The sequence below is a fragment of the Ovis canadensis genome, chromosome 3 (genome assembly GCF_042477335.2).
Source record: "Ovis canadensis isolate MfBH-ARS-UI-01 breed Bighorn chromosome 3, ARS-UI_OviCan_v2, whole genome shotgun sequence".
NCBI lineage: Eukaryota > Metazoa > Chordata > Mammalia > Artiodactyla > Bovidae > Ovis > Ovis canadensis.
This window is the reverse complement of record NC_091247.1, coordinates 205,736,768-205,759,340: the sequence shown is the minus strand read 5'-3', so window position 1 is coordinate 205,759,340 and position 22,573 is coordinate 205,736,768. Positions and strand designations below refer to the sequence as shown.

The 22,573-nt window shown below is 42.5% G+C and overlaps 1 protein-coding gene across 3 annotated transcripts in view; it reads left to right on the top strand.

Annotated features, from left to right (window-relative positions):
• The window catches only part of PTPRO (protein tyrosine phosphatase receptor type O), a 275,424-nt gene that overhangs the window by 248,247 nt on the left and 4,604 nt on the right, over positions 1-22,573 (top strand). For all 3 annotated transcript variants that reach the window (XM_069585625.1, XM_069585624.1, XM_069585627.1), the window contains 6 exons: positions 2,082-2,172; positions 4,579-4,655; positions 5,481-5,615; positions 6,093-6,215; positions 11,475-11,629; positions 17,352-17,487. In XM_069585625.1, coding sequence (XP_069441726.1) covers positions 2,082-2,172; positions 4,579-4,655; positions 5,481-5,615; positions 6,093-6,215; positions 11,475-11,629; positions 17,352-17,487 — 717 coding nt within the window. The remainder of the gene's footprint in view (positions 1-2,081; positions 2,173-4,578; positions 4,656-5,480; positions 5,616-6,092; positions 6,216-11,474; positions 11,630-17,351; positions 17,488-22,573) is intronic.

Here is a 22,573-nt window from a genome sequence, read left to right as displayed (position 1 = left end):
GCTTCAGCTTCAGCATCAGTCCTTCCAGTGAATACTCAGGATTGATTTCCTTTAGGATGGACTGGTTGGATCTCCTTGCTGTCCAAGGGACTCTCAAGAGTCTTCTCCAACACCACAGTTCAAAAGCATCAGTTCCTTGGAGCTCAGCCTTCTTTATGGTCCAACTGTCACATCCATACATGACTACTGGGAAAACCATAGCTTTGACTATATGGGCCTTTTTTTGGCAAAGAAATGCCTCTGCATTTTAATACACTGTCCAGGTTTATCATAGCTTTTCTTCCAAGGAGCAAGAGTCTTTTAATTTCATAGTTGCAGTCATCATCTGCAATGATTTTGGAGCCCAAGAAAATAAAGTCTGTCACTGTTTCCATTGTTTCCCCATCTATTTGCCACGAAGTGAAAAGACTGGATGCCATGATCTTAGTTTTCTGAACGTTGAGTTTTAAGCCAGCTTGTTCACTCTCCTCTTTCACTTTCATCAAGAGGCTCTTTAGTTCCTCTTCACTTACTTTCTGCCATAAGGGTGGTGTGTTCTGCATATCTGAGGTTATTGATATTTCTCCCAGCAATCTTGATTGCAGCCTGTGCTTCATTCAGCCCAGCGTTTCTCACGATGTACTCTGCATGTAATTTAAATAAACAGGTTGACAATATACAGCCTTGACTTACTCCTTTCTCAATTTGGAACCAGTCTGTTGTTCCACATCTGGTTCTAACTGTTTCTTCTTGACCTCCATACAGGTTTCTCAAGAGGCAGGTCAGGTGGTCTGGTATTCCCATCTCTTTAAGAATTTTCCACAGTTTGTTGTGATCCACCTAGTTAAAGGCTTTAGCACAGTCAATGGAGCAGAAGTAGATGTTTTTCTGGAATTCTCTTGCTCTTTCTATGATCCAACAGATCTTAGAACAGACAGACTTCTGGTGACTGTCAATCCAATATCTTGTAACATGGAGAGTATTCTATACTTTTTGTTCCTCACTCTCTCCTTTATTACACTTTCTTGAAAGTTCATTGCTTATAGGAGAAATACCTACAATTTCTCATAGAATATGAAATATTTTTGCAAACTGCATAAATTTCAAGTTTCCTTGTATCTCCTGAAAACTCTGAAACACATCTGTTTTCAACTCTTCCACACCCTGAGAGTGTACACTCAATTTTTACCTTCTCTCGGGGATCACCTACCTATCCAAGGTATTTATGTATTGCATCAGTTAGCCACTACTGCAGTAAAACTACGTAAGAAATGACCTCAAAATCTCGGTGACCTACAACACTTATTTTTCTCACTCGTGACTGGGGCTGGGGAACAGCTGAGATGGTTCTGCTTCAGGCTGTGAGTCAGGGTCAGGTCTGTTCCATGTGGCTTCTCATCCTGGGATCAGCAGTTTCTCTGGGCACATTCTTTTCCACCATATGGCAGAAGCCCAAGCAAGCAAATCAAGCTGAGCAAACACATTTAAAGCTTCAGATTGGACATGAGTTCCACCCAACTTCATTGGCCCAAAGCAAGGTGACAGCAGTAGAATGGAGAAGTACACTCTGTTTCAAAAGGGAGCCAAAAGAAAAGTGAAAGTGTTAGTCACTCAGCTGTGTCTGCTCTCTGTGACTCCATGGACTACAACCCACCAGACTCCTCTGTCCATGGGATTCTCCAGCAAGAATACTGGAGTGGGTTGCCATTTCCTCTTTCAGGGGGTATTCCAGATCCAGGAATGAAACCTGGGTCTCCTGCATTGCAGGCAGATTCTCTACCATTTGAGCCACCAGGGAAACCCCTGCAACATCATAAGGCAAAGGGGTGTGATCACTGTGGTAGTTCTATTAGAGGCAGGAAGTGAAAAATAATCCACTATGGGCAGTGAACCAGTGTGGACAATAATCCAGTTCCACAAGAGTGGGATTGCTGGATCATGTGGTAACTCTGCTTTTAGTTTTTAAGGAAACTCTATACTGTACAACATACTGGCTACACTTTTCCACTCTAACTTTTAATATTTTTCTTCTTATTCTTTGCAAATGACTTCTATCAAATAATCCCTCTGATGGAATCTTAAATGTTTTCTGTCATTTACAGGAATTGAAGTTGATTGGACTGGATATTCCACACTTTGCTGCAGACCTTCCACTGAACCGATGTAAAAATCGTTACACAAACATCCTACCATGTAAGATGGTCAATAATGCTGATCCCGCTCTTGTCATCCAAAGGCTGAAGGGCTGTTATGGCAGATGAATCAGTTCCACCAACCTCTAGCCAGGCCAGGAATGATCTGTATCCTCAAGGCCATGTCAGCAATTGCCTTGATTGCGTTGGTGCTTTCATATCATTAGATCTTGTTGTGTGTAGGAAGATTTAATCATCATGCTTTTAAACGAATTGTATCTGAACAGAAAAAACTGACCCTTTGACCCTTTGGAGATCAAAACATCTTAGCCAAATAAGGGATAAGATAAATTGTGCTCATAACCTATTTTCAGTCAATTCATTGACAGTTCAGTTCAGTTCAGTTCAGTCACTCAGTCGTGTCTGACTCTCTGCGACCCCATGAATTGCAGCATGCCAGGCCTCCCTGTCCATCACCAACTCCCGGAGTTCATTCAGACTCAGGTCCATCAAGTCAGTGATGCCATCCAGCCATCTCATCCTCTGTCGTCCCCTTCTTCTCCTGCCCCCAGTCCCTCTCAGCATCAGAGTCTTTTCCAATGGAAGGGGGCAAATAGAAAGGAAATGCAAGGTGTGAAAAAGGCTCCTTTATTACTTCTGGCAAGGTCTGCTGTTCCTTATTATTTTGCAGTAAAAGCAACATTCAAAGAAAAAGTAACACAAAGTACTTAATAGGACCATTAAAACACATTCTAATATAAATTTAACATTCTATTCTGCTACACTCTAGTGGGGGCTGGGAACGAAGGGAAAAGTGCAGACCTTTACAAAGAACCTTCATGAGGGTTTTTGACAAAATTAGGTAGGATTAATATTATTATGAGCTTCCCTGGTGGCTCAGTGGTAAAGAATCTGCCTGCAATGCAGAGGTACAGGAGGTACAGGAGCTGCAGGTTTGATCCCGGGGTCAGGAAGATTCCCTGGAAGAGGGTATGGCAACCCACTCCAGTATTCTTGCCTGGAGAATCCCATGGACAGAGGAGCCTGGAAGGCTGCATAGTCCATAGGGTTACGCAGAGAATCAGGCAAGACTGAAGCAACTTAGCACAGCACAGCACGATATTATCATATAACACTTTACATCTGTATGCATTTCAGGATTTATTATCTTCATTTGAAGTCCATTTACAATAAGCCCATCAACACCATCTTCTTTTCTCTAGGCTTCCCAAAGGTAGTGAATTCTCTGGATATCCCTGAAAGTGAAAGTGAAAGTTGCTCAGTCATGTCCGACTCTTTGCTACTCCATGGACTGTGGAATTCCCCAGGCCAGAATACTGGAGTGGGTAGCCTTTCCCTTCTCCAGGACATCTTCCCAACCCAGGGACCAAACCCCGGTCTCCTGCATTGTGGGTGGGTTCTTTACCAGCTGAGCCACAAGGGAAGCCCAGAATACTGGAGTGGGTAGCCTATTCCTTCTCCGGTGGATCTTCCCAACCCAGGAATCAAACTGGGGTCCTCTGCATTACAGGCAGATTCTTTACCAACAGAGCTATCAGGGAAGACTTGAGTGAAATGGAAATCCTAGGTTTCGGTTACATTCGATAGCCTTTACACAACCCGCCAGATATTTTAGTTCCTGTACATATTCTCCACAATTCCCTGCAAAATCTAGAGACCGCTCTTTTAAGAACAGGAGGGCTGGTGGGGAGGACATAGTGGTTGGGAGGTACTTATATATTTATTTAAACAAGAAACTAAGGTTGAGATATGGCTAAAATATAAAGCTAAAATAAACTTTATCTACCTACCCTATCACTGACCAATTTAACTTGATTTGGGGTACAAATATTGAGTACAGAATTGTCTTGACAAGTCTTCATTTCACTCTGAATGTTTTTCTTTTTTCCTCTTTTGTTTTTTATTTGTTAATCCCAAGCTCCTAATTTATCCCCCATCCCCCCCCCGACTCATTTCCCCTTTGGTAACCATAAACTTATTTTCTATATCTATTTCTGTGTTATAAATAAGTTCATAGGCATCTTTTCTTTTAGATTCTACATAGAAGTGATATGTGATGTTTGTCTTTTTTTGTCTGACTTACTTCATTTAGTGTGGTCATCTCTCGTCCATCTAAGTTGCTGCAAATGGAATTATTTCATTCTCTTTTTTGCCTGAGTGACATTCCATTGTGTATGTTCGCCACATCTTCTTTCTCCATCCATCTGTTGATAGCCACTGAGGTTGTCTCCATGTCTTGGCTACTTGTTAGTGCTGCACTGAACATTCGGGTACAAGCATCTTTTCAAATTAAACTTTTCATCTTTTCCAGATATATGCCCAGGATGGGATTGCTGAATCATATAGTTACTCTATGTTTAGTTTTTAAGGACCCTCCATACTATTCTTCATAGTAACTGCACCTTTCTGCTGTGACGTTTAATATTTTTCTCCTTCTTCTTTACAGATGACTTTAGCCGAGTGAGATTGATCTCCATGAATGAAGAGGAAGGTGCAGACTACATCAATGCTAATTACATTCCTGTAAGTGAAAAAAAAATTAAAAGTTATTAAATCAGGCCTCCAAAAACAAACAAACAAACAAAACCAGGCATCCAAATTCTACCCCAGCCAGAGGAAGACTATTACAGCTGCAGAGATGAGTCGAACAGTTCAATAGAGAGTCATTCTTCACCAAGCACTTCAACTATAAAGAACAGTTTCCATTATTCCATTTTAGAATGAAGAATGGTGGGGAGAGGGGGAGCCCAGAGAATAATAATTTTCAAATATCTTTGAAAATGACTAGTGAAAGTGAAAGTAGATAATTATACTAAAGATCTACTTTCCTATGCTTAAATTTCAGTGTCAGTGCCAACCTGTGCTTTTAAAATGTGTCTGTATAGACACGTGGTTGTTATTGTAGAAAGGTGTGGGTGTGATTTTGTAACTTCCCAAGAAAAATGTTTAAAATCACACAGATTTGTGCAGTTAGCTACTATGACTATCTCTTTAACAGAAAAAAAGAGGAGAAAATATAATATAGGTGTATGATCCCTCACCAGGTTTATCCCCAGTAAATTCTCAGTCGCTTCTCATTTGTGTGGAACAGCAACTGGTGTTGATTTAAGGCTTTCCTGGTGGCTCAGATGGTAAAGAATCTGCCTGCAATGCAGGAGACCTGGGTTTGATCCCTGGGTCAGGAAGATCCCCTGGAGAAGGGAATGGCTACCCACTCCAGTATTCTTGCCCAGAGAATTCCACAAACAGAGGAGCCTAGTGGGCTACAGTCCTTGAGGTTGCAAAGAGTTGGACATGACTGAGTTTCACTTTAGCTCCTTAAGAGACAACTTTGTCTTTGTCTTCCAGGGGTACAATTCACCCCAGGAGTACATTGCCACACAGGGGCCACTGCCTGAAACCAGGAATGACTTTTGGAAGATGGTCCTGCAACAGAAGTCCCAGATTATCGTCATGCTCACTCAATGTAATGAGAAGAGGAGGGTAAGTACTTTCAATCCTTTGAAAGTAAAGAATTCAGTCTCACTTAGCAGTAAAACCTGCACCAGCCACTGCCAAGGAATGTGCTCACTGTGGGAGGGAAGGGAAGCTTAGAAGGGAGGGGACATATGTGTACCTGTGACTGATTCACGTTGCTTTATGGCTGACGCCAATACCATATTCTAAAGCAATTATCCTCCACTTAAAATTTTTTAAAAAGTGTGGGTATAATTATATAGGCTTCCCAAGAAAAATATTTAAAATCATATGGGTTTATGCAGTTAGTTACTATGATGGCCCCTTTGATGGAAAAAAAGGAGAAAACATTACATAAGTATATGTTCCCCTTGCTTCATTCTTTATCCTCACAGTAATCCTATACGATTCTTCAGAGGCGAGTCATTTGCTTTCTCTAAATGATCACTGACTGTTTCTTCCCCAGCCTGTTGGTCTTAAAAGGTTATGCTATTGCCCCCTTAGGTGAAATGTGATCATTACTGGCCATTCACAGAAGAGCCCATAGCTTATGGTGACATCACAGTGGAGATGATGTCGGAGGAAGAGCAGGACGACTGGGCTTGTAGACATTTCCGGATCAACTATGTAAGTCACAAACCAGGCTTCAGGGGCCATCCCCACGCTGAGGGAATCCCCAGGCTCAGGAAGCCCATTCTCCTTCATGGGAGACTGTGAGTGCTTTAGACTTGGCGACACTGCTTCCTCCAAGAGAAAAATGCCACATACAATGTGCTTGTTTCCCGTCTCCTGGAGGGTGATGTGGATAGAACGCCTGGTCCAGACAGCCAGAGGACATGGAATCAGAAGGCTGCACTGATCGGTGTCAGATTCACCCAGGGCAATAGAAGACACGGTGACCCATGGCTCACCAGCATGACTAAGGAAAGAAGTGTTGCCACTACTTATACTGACTATGTATGAGTATAAGGAGGATATGCAAAATAAGGATATACTTACATTATAAATTCAATTGTAATTTTAGAGGTAGTGGTTTAGGTTTTGTTTGGCTTTGTTTCTTATTTTGTTGTAGTTTGGTTTTTATTATTTCAAAGGTACTTCTGGACCTTATTAATCATGGTTTCATGGCTCTTTTGAAATGCTGTTGATTCCTGGTGGTTAGGATGTCAGAAAAGTCCGTTTTTCCTGAAGGCAGACTTTTGAGCTCAAGCTGAATGTTGGTGCACCAGGCTAGGTGCTGACATCAGTCACAGTCGCTCTGGTTCCTTCTTGATGGATCCTTCACAGACAGCAGTCCTAAAAATAGGAGGGAAGTTTTACTAGTACTGTGTTCTCCAGTGGAGTGTGCTCTCTGTTGAAGACAAACAATAGGAAATGCCTCATTAAAACTCACTTCTCTGCTTAGAAACAACCCTTCCTCACAGTACGGGTCAGGGGATGAACAAAAAGAGGCTGCTTTGTGAAGCCTTTGCTCTAAGAATGAGTTTTGCCTTTTAAAAGTTGGAAAAAATTAAAGGAAGAATACTATTTCACAACAAATAATATATGAAAATTATACAATTAAAATACAAATGTCCATAAGTAACATTTTATTGAAACATAGCCACAAACTTGTTTACTGACTTTCTATGACTATTTCTGTCCTACATCAGGCTTGTATAGTTGCAGCAGAGACTGTATGATCCACAGAATCCAAAATGTCTGTCTGCCCTTTGCAGGAAATGCTTGCTGACCATTTAATACAGACAATGAAAACTGGCTTTTTGTTTCAATATAACGTAAGCCCTCAAGAACTCACCATTTATTGATATTTACAAGAAACAAATCACTTCTTAACCGCTAGCAGTTAACAATGGCTTTAGCTGCATTAAGAATGTAGGCAGATCCCAGTGTAACTGCTCCATGCTGTTCCATCTCTTTGAAATGCTCATCTCCTCCCATTCTCTAAGAACATCCCTACTCAGAGAGTCAGCTCAAATGTCAACTCTTTATCAAGCCTTCCCTAGTCTCAAGAGACCCTTCTCCCTTTCCTCCCCTGCTCTAATCCCATGTGTATCACTCCAGTGCACTATAAGTGGTCACAATTCTCTGATTTCCTGTCTGCCTCCTCAACGTGCTATGAGCTTCATATACAAGTATCCTGTTTTGATAATCCTTGTAGGGACTTCCCTGGTGATATAGTGGTTAGGACTTTACCATCCAATGGCAGGGGTGTATGTTTCATCCTTGGTCAGGGAATTAAGATTCCACATGCTTCCTGGCCAAAAAAAACCAAAGCATAAAACAGAAGCAATATTGTAGCAAATTCAATGAAGATTTTAAAAATTGTCCACATCAAAAAAAATCTTAAAAAATAATAATCCTTTTAATCCAAACAGTTAGCCACTTAATAATCTTGTGAAATGTAAAAAAAAAAAAAAAATCAGTGAATGGATGTTTTCAAAAGTAAGGGAGTATTAAGAAAACATCAACAGATTTAACCATCAGAGAAATATTTAACAATAGAAATTTTATTTGAACTCTGCTTTCTGTCTTGGTTATGTCAACCAGAAAGCAGTGCAAACTGCTAGACAAATATAGAATAGATTTGAATAGAATAAATCTTGCCCTAGGTTTTGCATATAGGAGAAAAAAATTGCAAAGTAAACATAAGGTATGTTCCCTTGACAGGGAAGAGTGACATCAATTATGGTATGATTCATATTACACTTCTTGTCCTTGATCTTAAATGATGACCTTTCAATGACAAACGTGTGAAGGGCTTGAAGCAGACGAATAAAATGTTTAATGACAGAGTTTTCTGGAAATATTTTTATAGTCACAAGCATCTGGTCCCAGAGTGCCCCCTTTGGGCCATAAATATACAGAATCTAAGTTTTAAGCTCCTGCAATGAATACTAAACTGAAGACTGTCATGCTATTGCTGATAAATAGACTTTTTTTACTTTTTTTTCATTTTTGGCTTATACACTTCTTTATCTCCTCCATATTTCCATATGGAATCTTTCAGAGTAAAACCAGATAAAATTACCTAAATGAGAAAATCAGAGACATTTTGGAATGACTAAGATGTAACCAGTAAGGTTTTCTCATTTAGTAAGAAAGGAGGAAAATGACTGTAACACACAATTTATCACTTTCCAGTACTTGACACTTGGCATGAACTGAATAATAATTGGAAACTAAAAACCAGCAAAAACTGGTTTGTTCCCATTCACATGTGCCTTGCTATTCAGCTAACAGGAATCAGCCCTCTGATGCAAAGACCTCTGCCTTGCAGCTACAGAGAGACAGACGACAGTTTAAAGAATTCCTATTTTTGAACCACTTTCATATTTTAGCTGGATACCTTGTCAGATCAACCAGAGGAGACTTTATATATTTTCTATATACATAAAACTACAGATATAAGATTGTATATATTTATATATGTGCATGCATAGCCCACCATGTACAAGTCTTGTGCTCAGTCTATGATCCTCATTTGAAAGAAGCATTTGCATGAACTTTTCTGGGCAACCACAGATATGTGGTGATGAAATATCCTTAAATCCTCCTGGTGTTGAGTAATTCATTCATTCTGCACAATTTATTCTGCTTGAGTTACTTTCTTGCCGTACTTCCTGAAGACAGCGGTGAAGCTGGCCAGCGTCTTTGCAGATTTCATGCTTCGTGTATCCAAGACAAAGTCCTTGAACCTGTGCAGAGAGGGAGGCATTGAATGTGGCTGGGGATGTATGGCCTTAGGCCAAAGAGACAGTGGGTCTAGTTGAAGTGCTGATATATATATACACACAAATATTATATTTTATTTATTCTTATTTATTTTTGTGATTTTACCTCACCCAAGACCACAGACTCTTTGAAATGCATTTCTCTTTAATACCTGAAAACCTAAACTTTATATCCAGACAAATTCTTCCAAATTACAATATAATATTCCATCTCCTGAATGGATTCAAGAGTCTTAGCAAGTTTGGGAGATGAAGGATGCATTAGATCTTTGTGAGGCTTGGATTTGGAATATTTCTGGTAGTTGATAAGAGCAGAATAAAACTGTATGCTTATAAGGTAGTAGGGGGCTAAAGCACGTAATTCTTGAAGGACATATATCCTAGTTGTTATTTACTCAGGTCAGAGAGAATAATAATATGTTTGGTGTATGGGCTCATATGAATAGGAAAATATAGAAAATATCCATTTTTGGTGATTCCCAGAACCACTCACTGAAACGCGCTGTGCTGCGGACTTCCCTGGTGGTCCAGCAGGTTAAGACTCTGTGCTTCTACTGCGGGGGCACAGCTTCTATACCTGGCCGGGGAACTAAGGTCCTGCACACTGCCCAACTCGGCCAAAAAGATAAATAAATAAAAGGAGAATGTTTAAAAATAATAACAATTTTAAGAAAAGATATGCACTGAGCTGGATGAGAACAAGTGGTAGTAATTACGTAGCAGTAGTGACGAGGCTATCTAACAGAAACCACCCTTCACAGACATGTTCACACTTAATTCTCGCAACAACCCTTGTTAAAAGTATTATGAGACCCTCTTCAAGTAAGAGAACACTGGTGTTCAGTGAGTGCATCTTGTGTTAGGTCCCCTAGTATCAGAACCCAAGACAGGGATTGTCATACATAGGGTTTTTTGAAAGTGTCGTATTGGGTGAAATCCATACAAGAAAAGGGAAGCAGGAGAAGACAAGAGAGTTGTCTTAGCCTGACATTTTGCTCCCTGGTGGAGGAGCCTGATAGGCTGCAGTCCATGGGGTCGCTAAGAGTCGGACACGACTGAGCGACTTCACTTCAGTTTTCACCTTCATGCATTGGAGAAGGAAATGGCAACCCACTCCAGTGTTCTTGCCTGGAGAATCCCAGGGACGGGGGAGTCTGGTGAGTTGCCGTCTATGCGGTCGCACAGAGTCGGACATGACTGAAGTGACTCAGCAGCAGCAGCATCCATCACAAAGGGGCTTCCCTGGTGGCTCAGTCGATAAAGAATTGGCCTGCAGTGCAGGAGACCCGGGTTTGATCCCTGGGTTGGGAAGATCCCCTGGAGAAGGAAATGGTGACCCACTCCAGTATCTTTGCCTGGAAAATCTGATGGACAGAGGAGCCTGGTGGACTGCAGACCACATGGTCACAAAGAGTTGGGCACGGCTCAGCAACTAGGGCACAGCTCAGCAACTAACACTTACTTATTACTTACTTATCAATCACAAAAGGGAAAGGGGGCAGCAGAGGATGAGATGGTTACATAGTATCATTGACTCCATGGACATGAGTTTGAGCAAACTCCAGGAGAGAGTGAAGAACTGGAGAGCCTGGCATGCTGTGGTCCATGGGGTCGCAAAGAGTCAAACTTGGTGACTGAATAATAACATCCATCACCCAATCACTGTGGTCTGCCCTCAGCCTGGGAACCTGATCTCTTAGGCACTTTCCAGCAGGCAGCTCCCTTTAGTGGGAGACAGCTGTGAGGGATGGGGCTGCAGCCAGATGCTTCTAGCAGCACCAGGGAGACAAAATAGATCACCGGCCAAGCAGACCCAAGCTGGCCACCAACCGCATCTTCCAGTGTTTAATTCATTGCCCAGAACTGATGTAACTTCTGAATGGCAGAACGAGAATGCAAACCCTGATTTGCTTAAGCTCTTATCATGACCCAGGCATGGATTAGCCTATTTATCCTACTGTTTGAAGCTTTATACAATTAGTATTTGTTTTTCTCAGGGCCTGCTTTGAGCCGGACACATTGCTGAGAGCTAGAAAGGGAGGTGTGCTGACCGGGAGTGGAATGCAGCCTTCCCATCACTCAAGAGCTGCCATGGAGGCCTGAGCCATCCTGACTGTGGACTGAGAGATTAATGCTTGTTTTTCTCCCAAAGGCTGACGAGATGCAGGATGTGATGCATTTTAACTACACTGCGTGGCCCGATCACGGGGTGCCCACAGCTAATGCTGCAGAAAGCATCCTGCAGTTTGTACACAAGGTCCGACAGCAGGCTATGAAGAGCAAAGGCCCCATGATCGTGCACTGCAGGTAACCTCCTCAAAGGTGCTGGCTGTTAGAAATCATGGAGGGAATTGCCCATCATTCCGTAAATCTCTGATCAGATTGAGTTAACTGGTCAATGAGTTATAATTTTTTAAAATTTAAATGGTGGTGAGGGAGGTGAGAGGGGCATTCAAGATGGGGGAGACACATGTATACCTGTGGCTGGTTCATGTTGATGTATGGCAAAAACCATCACAATATTGCAATTATCCTCCAGTTAAAAAAATAATTTTAAAACATTTAAAAAATTATGATGAATGAAGTCTTACTAAACACATGATTTACATATAATATGGCTATCTTAGGGCTTCTCAGGTGGCTCAGAAGTAAAGAACACACCTGCCAATGTAGGAGACGCAAATTTGATCCCTGAGTTGGGAAGAGCCCCTGGGGAAGGAAATGGCAACCCACTCCAGTATTCTTGCCTGGAAAATTCCATGGACAGAGGAGCCCGGCAGGCTGTAGTTCATGGGGTCACAAAAGAGGCATATACAACTTAGCAACTAAAAAACAGCAACAACATTGTTTATCAGAGGTAGCAATGAGATAAAGATGTCAGAGGAGGCTTTGGTAGCCAATAAGCCTGGATCTGCCATAAGGGTGGTGTCATCTGCATATCTGAGGTTATTGATATTTCTCCTGGCAATCTTGATTCCAGCTTGTGTTTCTTTCAGTCCAGCGTTTCTCATGATGTACTCTGCATAGAAGTTAAATAAGCAGGGTGACAATATACAGCCTTGATGTACTCCTTTTCCTATCTGGAAACCATGTGTTGTTCCATGTCCAGTTCTAACTGTTGCTTCCTGACCTGCATACAGATTTCTCAAGAGGCAGGTTAGGTGGTCTGGTATTTCCATCTCTTTCAGAATTTTCCACAGTTTATTGTGATCCACACAGTCAAGGGCTTTGGCATAGTCAAGAAAGCAGAAATAGATGTTTTTCTGGAACTCTCTTGCTTTTTTGATGATCCAGCGGATGTTGGCTATTTGATCTCTGGTTCCTCTGCCTTTTCTAAAACCAGCTTGAACATCAGGGAGTTCACGGTTCACGTATTACTGAAGCCTGGCTTGGAGAATTTTGAGCATTACTTTACTAGCATGTGAGATGAGTGCAATTGTGTGGCAGTTTGAGCATTCTTTGGCATTGCCTTTCTTTGGGATTGGAATGAAAACTGACCTTTTCCAGTCCTGTGGCCACTGCTGAGTTTTCGAAATTTGCTGGCATACTGAGTGCAGCACTTTCATAGCATCATCTTTCAGGATTTGAAACAGCTCAACTGGAATTCCATCACCTCCACTAGCTTTGTTTGTAGTGATGCTTCCTAAGGCCCACTTGACTTCACATTCCAAGATGTCTGGCTCTAGATTAGTGATCACACCATCGTGATTATCCAGGTCGTGAAGATCTTTTTTGTACAGTTCTTCTGTGTATTCTTGCCACCTCTTCTTAATATCTTCTGCTTCTGTTAGGTCCATACCATTTCTGTCGAGCCCATCTTTGCATGAAATGTTCCCTTGGTGTCTCTAATTTTCTTAAATAGATCTCTAGTCTTTCCCATTCTGTTGTTTTCATCTACTTCTTTGCATTGATCGCTAAAGAAGGCTTTATCTCTTCTTGCTATTTTTTGGAAATCTGCATTCAGATGCTTATATCTTTCCTTTTCTCCTTTGCTTTTCGCTTCTCTTCTTTTCACAGCTATTTGTAAGGCCTCCCCAGACTGCCATTTTGGTTTTTTGCATTTCTTTTCCATGGGGATGGTCTTGATCCCTGTCTCTTGTACAATGTCATGAACCTCATTCCATAGTTCATCAGGCACTCTATCTATCAGATCTAGGCCCTTAAATCTATTTCTCACTTCCACTGTATAATCATAAGGGATTTGATTTAGGTCATACCTGAATGGTCTAGCGATTTTCCCTACTTTCTTCAATTTGAGTCTGAATTTGGTAATAAGGGGTTCATGATCTGAGCCACAGTCAGCTCCCGGTCTTGTTTTTGTTGACTATATAGAGCTTCTCCATCTTTGGCTGCAAAGAATATAATCAGTCTGATTTCGGTCCATGTGTAGAGTCTTCTCTGGTGTTGTTGGAAGAGGGTGTTTGCTATGACCAGTGCATTTTCTTGGCAAAACTCTATTAGTCTTTGCCCTGCTTCATTCCACATTCCAAGACCAAATTTGCCTGTTACTCCAGATGTTTCTTGACTTCCTACTTTGCATTCCAGTCCTCAGATATGCAGATGACACCACCCTTATGGCAGAAGGTGAAGAGGAACTAAAAAGCCTCTTGATGAAAGTGAAAGAGGAGAGTGAAAAAGTTGGCTTAAAGCTCAACATTCAGAAAACAAAGATCATGGCATCCGGTCCCATCACTTCATGGGAAATAGGTGGGGAAACAGTAGAAACAGTGTCAGACTTTATTTTGGGGGGCTCCAAAATCACTGCAGATGGTGACTGCAGCCATGAAATTAAAAGATGCTTACTCCTTGGAAGAAAAGTTATGACCAACCTAGATAGTATATTCAAAAGCAGAGACATTACTTTGCTGACTAAGGTCCGTCTAGTCAAGGCTATGGTTTTTCCAGTGGTCATGTATGGATATGAGAGTTGGACTGTGAAGAAGGCTGAATGCCGAAGAATTGATGCTTTTGAACTGTGGTGTTGGAGAAGACTCTTGAGTGTCCTTTGGACTACAAGGAGATCCAACCAGTCCATTCTGAAGGAGATCAGCCCTGGGATTTCTTTGGAAGGAATGATGCTAAAGCTGAAACTCCAGTAATTTGGCTACCTCATGGGAAGAGTTGACTCATTGGAAAAGACTCTGATCCTGGGAGGGATTGGGGGCAGGAGGAGAAGGGGACGACAGAGGATGAGATGGCTGGATGGCATCACGGACTCAATGGACATGAGTCTGGGTGAACTCCGGGAGATGGTGATGGACAGGGAGACCTGGCGTGCTGCGATTCATGGGGTCGCAAAGAGTCGGACACGACTGAGCGACTGAACTGAACTGAACTGAACTGAAGCCTGGATCTAGCATTTTTTGCCTTGTGAGCTAGAATGACTAAGTGTGTGAGTGTGTGTGTGTGTGTGTGTGTGTGTCAGGTGGAGGGGTGGGGGTTGGGGGGTGGTAGTGATAGTATGTGTCTCCCTGGAAAGAAAAATGCCCCGTAACCTACCAAGTTTCTGACTAGGGAGGCTGCACTTGCTGGCAGTCATTCCCAGGCCAAAAAGCTTTGCTTCACAGAATGAGGTTACCTAGTCTCAACATGCTTCCTTCCAAGAGCGGAAAATAAAGCTGCTCAACCCTTGTCAAACACGTGGCCTCCTTTCACGCAGAGAGTGGGTACAGTTCTGGATGTGGCTTCATGAGTGTTCACCCAGGCCCAGAAACAGTCTACGTGAGAAGATAAGAGGGAAGAGTTGCCTGGTAGAAAAAGCAAATCAGGGCTCTGAATTTGTGGTTTTCCATGTTGGATTTCTCTCCCAGCAAATCTCACAAGCAGATTGCTTTTGATTGCTTTTCATTCCCTTTTCTCCTGAGTGCATGTACATATGTTGTGAGTCGTGTCCAGCTCTTTGCGACCCCCATAGACTATAGCCCACCAGGCTCCTCTATCCATGGACTTTCCCACAAGAATACTAGAGTGGGTTGCCGTTTCCTTCTCCAGGGGAATCCTCCTGACCCAGGATCAAACCTGCATCTCCTGCCTTAGCAGGTGAATTCTTTACCATCTGAGCCACCAGAGAAGCCCTTTCTTTTTCTCGTATTTCCTCATAATTCAGAGTTCAGAGTCAGCTGGCACTTCATCCCATGAGTGATTGGAAGAAAGGAGAGCTGAGTTTTTCTGTGACACTGGGGACTGTGGTGATGAACTGGTTCGCCTGAATCACTCCACTTCCCTCTATACTCAGAGTGCTGGGACTTGGGGACTGAAAGATACTGGATCCAAATATTAAAGCTGATTTTGAGGCAATTACCTCAAAGATCCCTGGGTGCCTGAAGCAGACCAGCACCCACTAGCAGGGCAGACACGCCCTAAGGAAGGTCTGAGACAGTAAACTTGACCTAGGGCTGGATGGCCCCCGCGCTAGATCTGGAGTGTGGGCATCTCAGCTCGACTTTAAAGTTGGACAGGAGGGTTTAACTCTGAGGCTCCTCAGAAGGCTGGAATTGTTTACATGTATCAGCTTCTTGGGCTTCCCTGGTGGCTCAGTGGTAAAGAACCCACCTGCCAAACCAGGACACATGGGTTCAATCCCTGGGTCGGGAAGATGTTCTGGAGGAAGAAACAACCACCCACTTCAGTATTCTTATCTGGGAAATCCCATGGACAGAGGAGCCTGGCGGGCTACAGTCCATGGGGTTGCAAAAGAGTTGGACATGACTTAGCAACTAAACAACAACAAGATCATCTCCTTGAGGGCTGATTCTTGCCTGGTTCCTGCTGGTTCCAGCAGGTTCCATATGAATCCTCACTTTCCTAAGGAATAGAGAGCCCAGGGACAGGAGGGCCAGGGGTGGCCAAGGCAGACCCACAGCAGTCTAAGGGAGGGAGCAGCGATAAACCTGTAATATTAGGAGACACACCAGCCAGGACTGCATATAAACATCAGGGAGGTAAATAAGTTCACTTGTATCACTTCTTTTTAGATTCCTCCTATAAAGAATGTCATACGATACTATTTACAAAACGGAAATTGACTCACAGACTTAGAGAATTCATGGTTGCCAAGGGGGAAGGATGCCGACAAGGGACAGCTAGAGGGCAAGGGAGTTTGGGATGGGCATGTACACACTGCAATATTTAAAACAGATAGCCAACAAGGTCCTACTGTATAGCACATGGAGCTCTGCTCAATGTTATGCAGAAGCTCAAATGAGAAGGGGAGTTTGGAGGAGAATGGATACATGTATATGTATGGCTGAGTCCCATTGCTGGGCACCTGAAACTATCACAACATTGTTAATCGGCTATACTCCAATATAAAATAAAGAGTTTTTTAAAAATAAGGGCGTCCCTGGTGGCTCAGTGGTAAAGAATCTGCGTGGAAATGCAGGAGACATGAGCTTGATCCCTGATCCAGGAAAATTCCGTATGCTGAGGAGCAAGTAAGATCATGAGCCACAACTATTAAGCCTGGGTTCTAGAGCCTGGGAACTGCAACTATGAAAGCTGGTGCGCCCTAGAGCCCTTGCTCCACAACAGAAGAAGCCACCACAATGAGAAGCTGTCAAACCACAACTAGAGAGTAGCCAACACATCCAGAGAAAAACCGGTGCAGCAATGAAGACCCAGTTTATAGCCAAAATCAATAAATACGATTATTTTTTTAAAAAAAAATCAGTTGGGAAATGTGAATTTCGTCTTCTCTTCTCAATGATGGTACGTATAGTTTTGGTGGATTTTACACTTGTTTCCAACAATGTAGAAAGTGAAAGTGAAACTGAAGTTGTTCAGTTGTGTCTGACTCTTTGTGACCCCTTGGACTATAGCCCACCAGGTTCCTCCGTTCATGGGATTCTCCAGGCAAGAATACTGGAGTGGGTTGCCATTTCCTTCGCCCCGGGATCTTCCTGACCCAGGGGTCGAACCCGGGTCTCCTGCATTGCAGGCAGATGCTTTAACCTCTGAGCCACCAGGGTCCCCCTCCAACAGTGTAGAAGGGCAATCTGTAAGTGTCGTGATATCGGAACCTCTTTTTCAGTGCTGGAGTCGGTCGGACGGGAACGTTCATCGCCCTGGACAGGCTCTTGCAGCACATTCGGGATCATGAGTTTGTCGACATCCTGGGGCTGGTGTCGGAAATGCGGTCATACCGGATGTCTATGGTACAGACCGAGGTAGGAACTGAATCATAGGCATTTTTAAATTGGGACTTGACTGAAAAACTTCCCACTATTCAATCCCATATTTCAAAACCATTGTCTCAAAATGTTTTTTTGCATTTGCTGTTCCTAGTTTCTTACTGTGCACATTCAAACTGCTCCAAGGTATAAAAGAAACAGATAACCATTCGGTATATAGTGTCTACACTTTTATTGGTGTCCTATGCCCTCCAGTAAGCCAGAGCACATGGATGTATCTATAATGGAATAAAACCTCTTTGAACAGACCGAGAGTTCAGTGAGGGTAACAGCCATCTGGGGAAATGCCACCAAGTGGAGACTTTGGAATTGGTGTGATTTAATTTCTATTTAAAATGCTAGACTCAATTCTGTAAGTTTGTCATTGGTTTGCCCTTCATGTGACTCTGTTCACTTGTGAGGATAATATGTGTTGCACATGTGCTTTCTGATGAGATAAAAATCTTTATGATTATAAGGGTTTCCAGCCCTTCATCCACCAACACAGACAGTCTCCTTGAGCTAAATGAATGGATTCCTTATTGTAACAACACAGAGGCATCTCCAGAAATAGCCATCAGTGCTACCTGCCCCCCTCCCCGGGCTGCCTCTTCTCCCAAGCCCTTTCCTCCCGTGAAGCCTTTGAAATGCACTCAGGCTGGAATGGCAGCCTCGCCCGGTGCCCGCACACAGCAGCACAGCCTCTGAGCATCCGTGGGTGTACACTTGTGTGTGCCCCAAACCAGAGCAAAATAGCTTCTTGGTAATCTTAGTCACCCAGCCTTACTCGCAACTTCTTAGCTTCAGGCGAACAATAATAATCCTCCTCCTCGAGGAGTGTGTGTGGGAGGAACACTTGCGGAATAGAATATAACCTGGCCTGACCGCTGATTTCAGTTCCCAAGGGATTAAAGCCTGCCTAACCTCTTCCCTCTGCTTTTCCCTCCAACCACCACTAGATGTCAGTGCAGCGCAAAAGCCTGCGGTCCTGGCTCCTGTCTCAATGCTTCCGGTTTTCTCCCTTTCCTTGCCCTTTCCCATCTGGCCAAGGTTCTGCACAGCCATTCATTCCAATGTGTTTATTTCTGAGCTATAGCAACATCATAGCACTTTAGAAACAGTAACTCATTCACGTTCAGCTGCCTCAGGGATGATTAGGAAACAAGACATCTATTCGTGTCCTCCTCGAGATCACTCATATCCCAGCCCGGTTGCCTTCTAATTTACTGCCATGGGGACATGAACATCACCTTGTTATCATAAGTTTAAAAATGTCCCGGTTTCCCAGACAAGCCCAACTATCTAGTAATTAAACATTGCTTTATGAGTCCATCCATATTTTTGGTTTTCACTTCCATAAATCCATATCCTACTATGTGATTAAAACTCCCTGTTATGTATATTAATCCCCAAGCTTCAAAGGGCCAATCCTTATTTTAAGTATTTTGGATTTGATGAATTGTCTGCCCTCATTGACTTAATTTATACCTTTTATAATTTTATAGACTGTGATTATAGCCTGTTAGCTTTCAACTTCCCAGCAACAGGATCTTAATCCCTTTTTAAAAACTACCTTCACATGGCAGACCCTCTATCTGGTTTCCAGCATCATTATCCTTCTTCAGGTGTGGACATGAGACAAGGACTGCACCATGTGCCTTTCTGCACAGCTGAGAAAAAGTCCGATTCCCTCCCTAACTTTCTTTCCTCAAATTTTGATTGCTGCTTTGTTTATGGTAGTATTGTAGGTTGACATCTCCAGGGAAGATGGTCTTTTTAAAGTATGATATCCCTTCCCTGAACTCACATGGGAAAATTCAAGGTCTGCAGAAGAGGCAGAGGTCACCACGGGTCACTTATTTTTCCCAGCTGTTCCAGTCCACTCTCAAGTTCCCTCAGGATTTTGCTGGGATCCTCTCTAGCTCAAGTTGTTTGTTTATGTCAACTTCGTCATTAGTCATGTCTGGAACATCTTGTCCATTGACTTACCTCTGTTTTCCCTCATTCCTATGCTCTTTGTGGTTCAGCCTGTAACTTGAATGTTAGGATTTTTCCTAACATGCTCCTTGAGCTCATTCATGCCACATTTCTGCAGCCTCCTAGTTTACTGATGGTAATAAATAAAAAGAGCTGAGTCAACAATTATTTTCCTTCAGCATCCCAAAGCGCTTCTTTGACACTAATGGTTTTCAAGAGGCCAGAGTAATTCTCCAGCTGAGTCTATGTAAATACAGAAACCACAGTGCTGTATACAGGTTACCTCCCAGGCTAGTTTCTGATTTTTCTAGGTCCTCTTGATGGCCCATCACCCCAACCACTCTACAAAGAGCAGAATTCACTGATTAATTTGGCCATGTCCTCAGATGCACGTGTCAAGTGCCTGCTGCATGGGCTGTATCGTGATGAACCCTCCTCCTCTTTCTCACCTGAGCAGATGTACCGTGTGGGTCCCTACATGAGAGCAGAGAGCAGGGTGGTCAGATCAGACTCTACGAGAGGCCTGAGTCCCAGCTTGACCACCGCACAACTCACTTCACCTCTCACAGCTCCCATTCCGATGAACAGATACACACAGACATATAAAATAGGTAACCAACAAGAACCCTGCGAATAGCACAGGGAACTCTGCTCAATATCTTGTAATAACCTATAAGAAAAAGAATCTAAAATAAAAGACATAGATGCGTGTATAACTAAATAAATTTCCTGTACTTCCAAAATTATCACACTGGGGCTTCCCAGGTGATGCTAGTGGTAAAGAACCCAACTGCCAATGCAGGAGACGTTTAGGAGTCTCAGGTTCAGTCCCAGCGTCGGAAAGATCCCCTGGAGGAGGGAATGGCAACCCACTCCAGTATTCTTGCCTGGAGAATCCTATGAACTGAGGAACCTGGTGGATTACAGTGCATGGGTTCACAAAGAGTTGGACGCAACTGAAGCGAATCAGCACACATAAATCCAGTTATGTGCTCTTTCAGTCATGTCCAACTCTTTATGACCCCATGGATTGTAGCCCATTTAAAAAAGTTTAAAAAAATTTTTTTAAATGTTTTTTGGAGTTCCCATTTCTCGTCTATAAAATGCAAAGGACATTCATGAATTGTTTGTTGTAAAGTATGCATCCGATGAACAGATACCATCAAGATAAGTGCTTTGAAACTATAAAGTGTGGATGGCCTTCACCTTTCCTGGGCTCTCTTCTGTTTTTATCAAAGGTTTTCTTTCATTTTCCTCTCACAGGCTTTCTCTGGAGGTCAGCTAGGTAGGGCCTTGCTTTGAGCCTCCAGGCCTCCTGACTGGCAGCTTAGATTTCTCCTGAACTCTCAGATATGTGTCTGTTAATAGTCTTTTGTTTACTTTTCCTGTGGCCTAAGTACTTTATTTATTTATTTGACACAAAGTTTTACCACTGTGTCATTATGGGTTGAGAAACCAGGCATTCTCTGCCCTTATCAATGCCCTGTGCTTGACTCAACACCGGAGACTGTGGAGGGATATGTCATAGTGAGAAAGGGAAGCTCAGTTACTGATGTGATATTGTTATGAAATAAGGGAATATATTTTCTCCCAACTTAAAAAAAAAAAAATACATGTGAGTCAAAGCCAAGAGTCTGAAGTCTTTAGCCTCATCATTTGCATGAAGTTGTCAAACAAGAGACTCCTTAAAATCCTGCGGGTATTTTAACTAGTTCTTATTTAAAGATCATTTTTAATGGTATTACTTAGAGAGAAAGTCTGGGAAATAGGGAAAAGGAAATGGGATAAAGATAGCTACTGTCAACATTTTGGTATTCGGAAAGATTAAAGGCAGAAGGAGACGGGGCTGGTGGAAGATGAGATGGTTAGATGGCATCACTGACTCAATGAACATGAATCCGAGCAAACTCCGGGAGACAGTGAAGGACAGGGAAGACTGGCATGCTGCAGTCCACGGGGCCACAGAGAGTCAGACACGACTTAGCAACTGAACAACAGCAATAACAACATCTCGGCCTTAGTCAAGTATAACGTTCACGTGATTGTACTCATATGCTCTATAGACATATCATAATTTTGCATTCTGAATTTTCACTGAAGATTTTGCTATGTGTATCATCCTAAATTGCCTAAAACTCTATAAATCTCATTTTAAAGACTGAATACTCCCTCACTTCCTTCCTGCTTTCTTACTTCTGTCCATCCACACAACGTCATTTATTAGCATTTTATTAATTGTACCTCCACCAACTGGTTAAAAATGGCTGGTTCAACAAATTCAAATCATCATTGAATGCTACTTTTTAACTTTACTCACTTCGTAGATTTAAAAAAATAATTGTTTTAGTTTACAGTTTTTTTATTGGCCATTTTTTGTACATGTTTTAATATTTTCTCAGTTTACCTTAAAAAACATTTAGGAAGTACAAACAAAGTGCTGGGTATTAGGAATAAAAAACACCCAGGCCCTGCCTTTCAGGAATATTTGGTCTAGTGGCTCAGAGGTTAAAGCGTCTGCCTCCAGTGTGGGAGACCCGGGTTCAATCCCTGGGTCGGGAAAATGCCCTGGAGAAGGAAACGGTAACCCACTCCAGCATTCTTGCCTGGAGAATCCCATGGACGGAGGAGCCTGGCAGGCTACAGTCCACGGGGTCGCAAAGAGTCGGACATGGCTGAGCGACTTCACTCACTTACTTACTTACTTAGTGGTTAGTAGATTTTATCTATTTGCCAATTTAAGTGTGTATGTTACTGATATGGATGAATTTTAAACAGAGATAAAGGTGTTGACATTTGTCATAATTCTTGAAAATATTTTTCCCTCTCAGTTTCTATTTTGCCCTTTATGTTATTCTTTTTTCTACTTTTTACATACAACAGTTTGACATCTTTGTTCTAATTTATTTCATTGTTTAAAGTTTAGAAAGCCCAGGGGCCTCCCTAGCAAGTCAGTGTTTAAGACTCTGTGCTTCTGATGCAGGGGGTGTGGCTTTGATCCCTAGTCCAGGAACTAAGATCCCATATGGGGTATGGCATGGCCAAAAAAAATTTAGAAAGCCCTTCCATAAAGTAATCAGAGAAGAATTAATCTATATATGCCTTTATA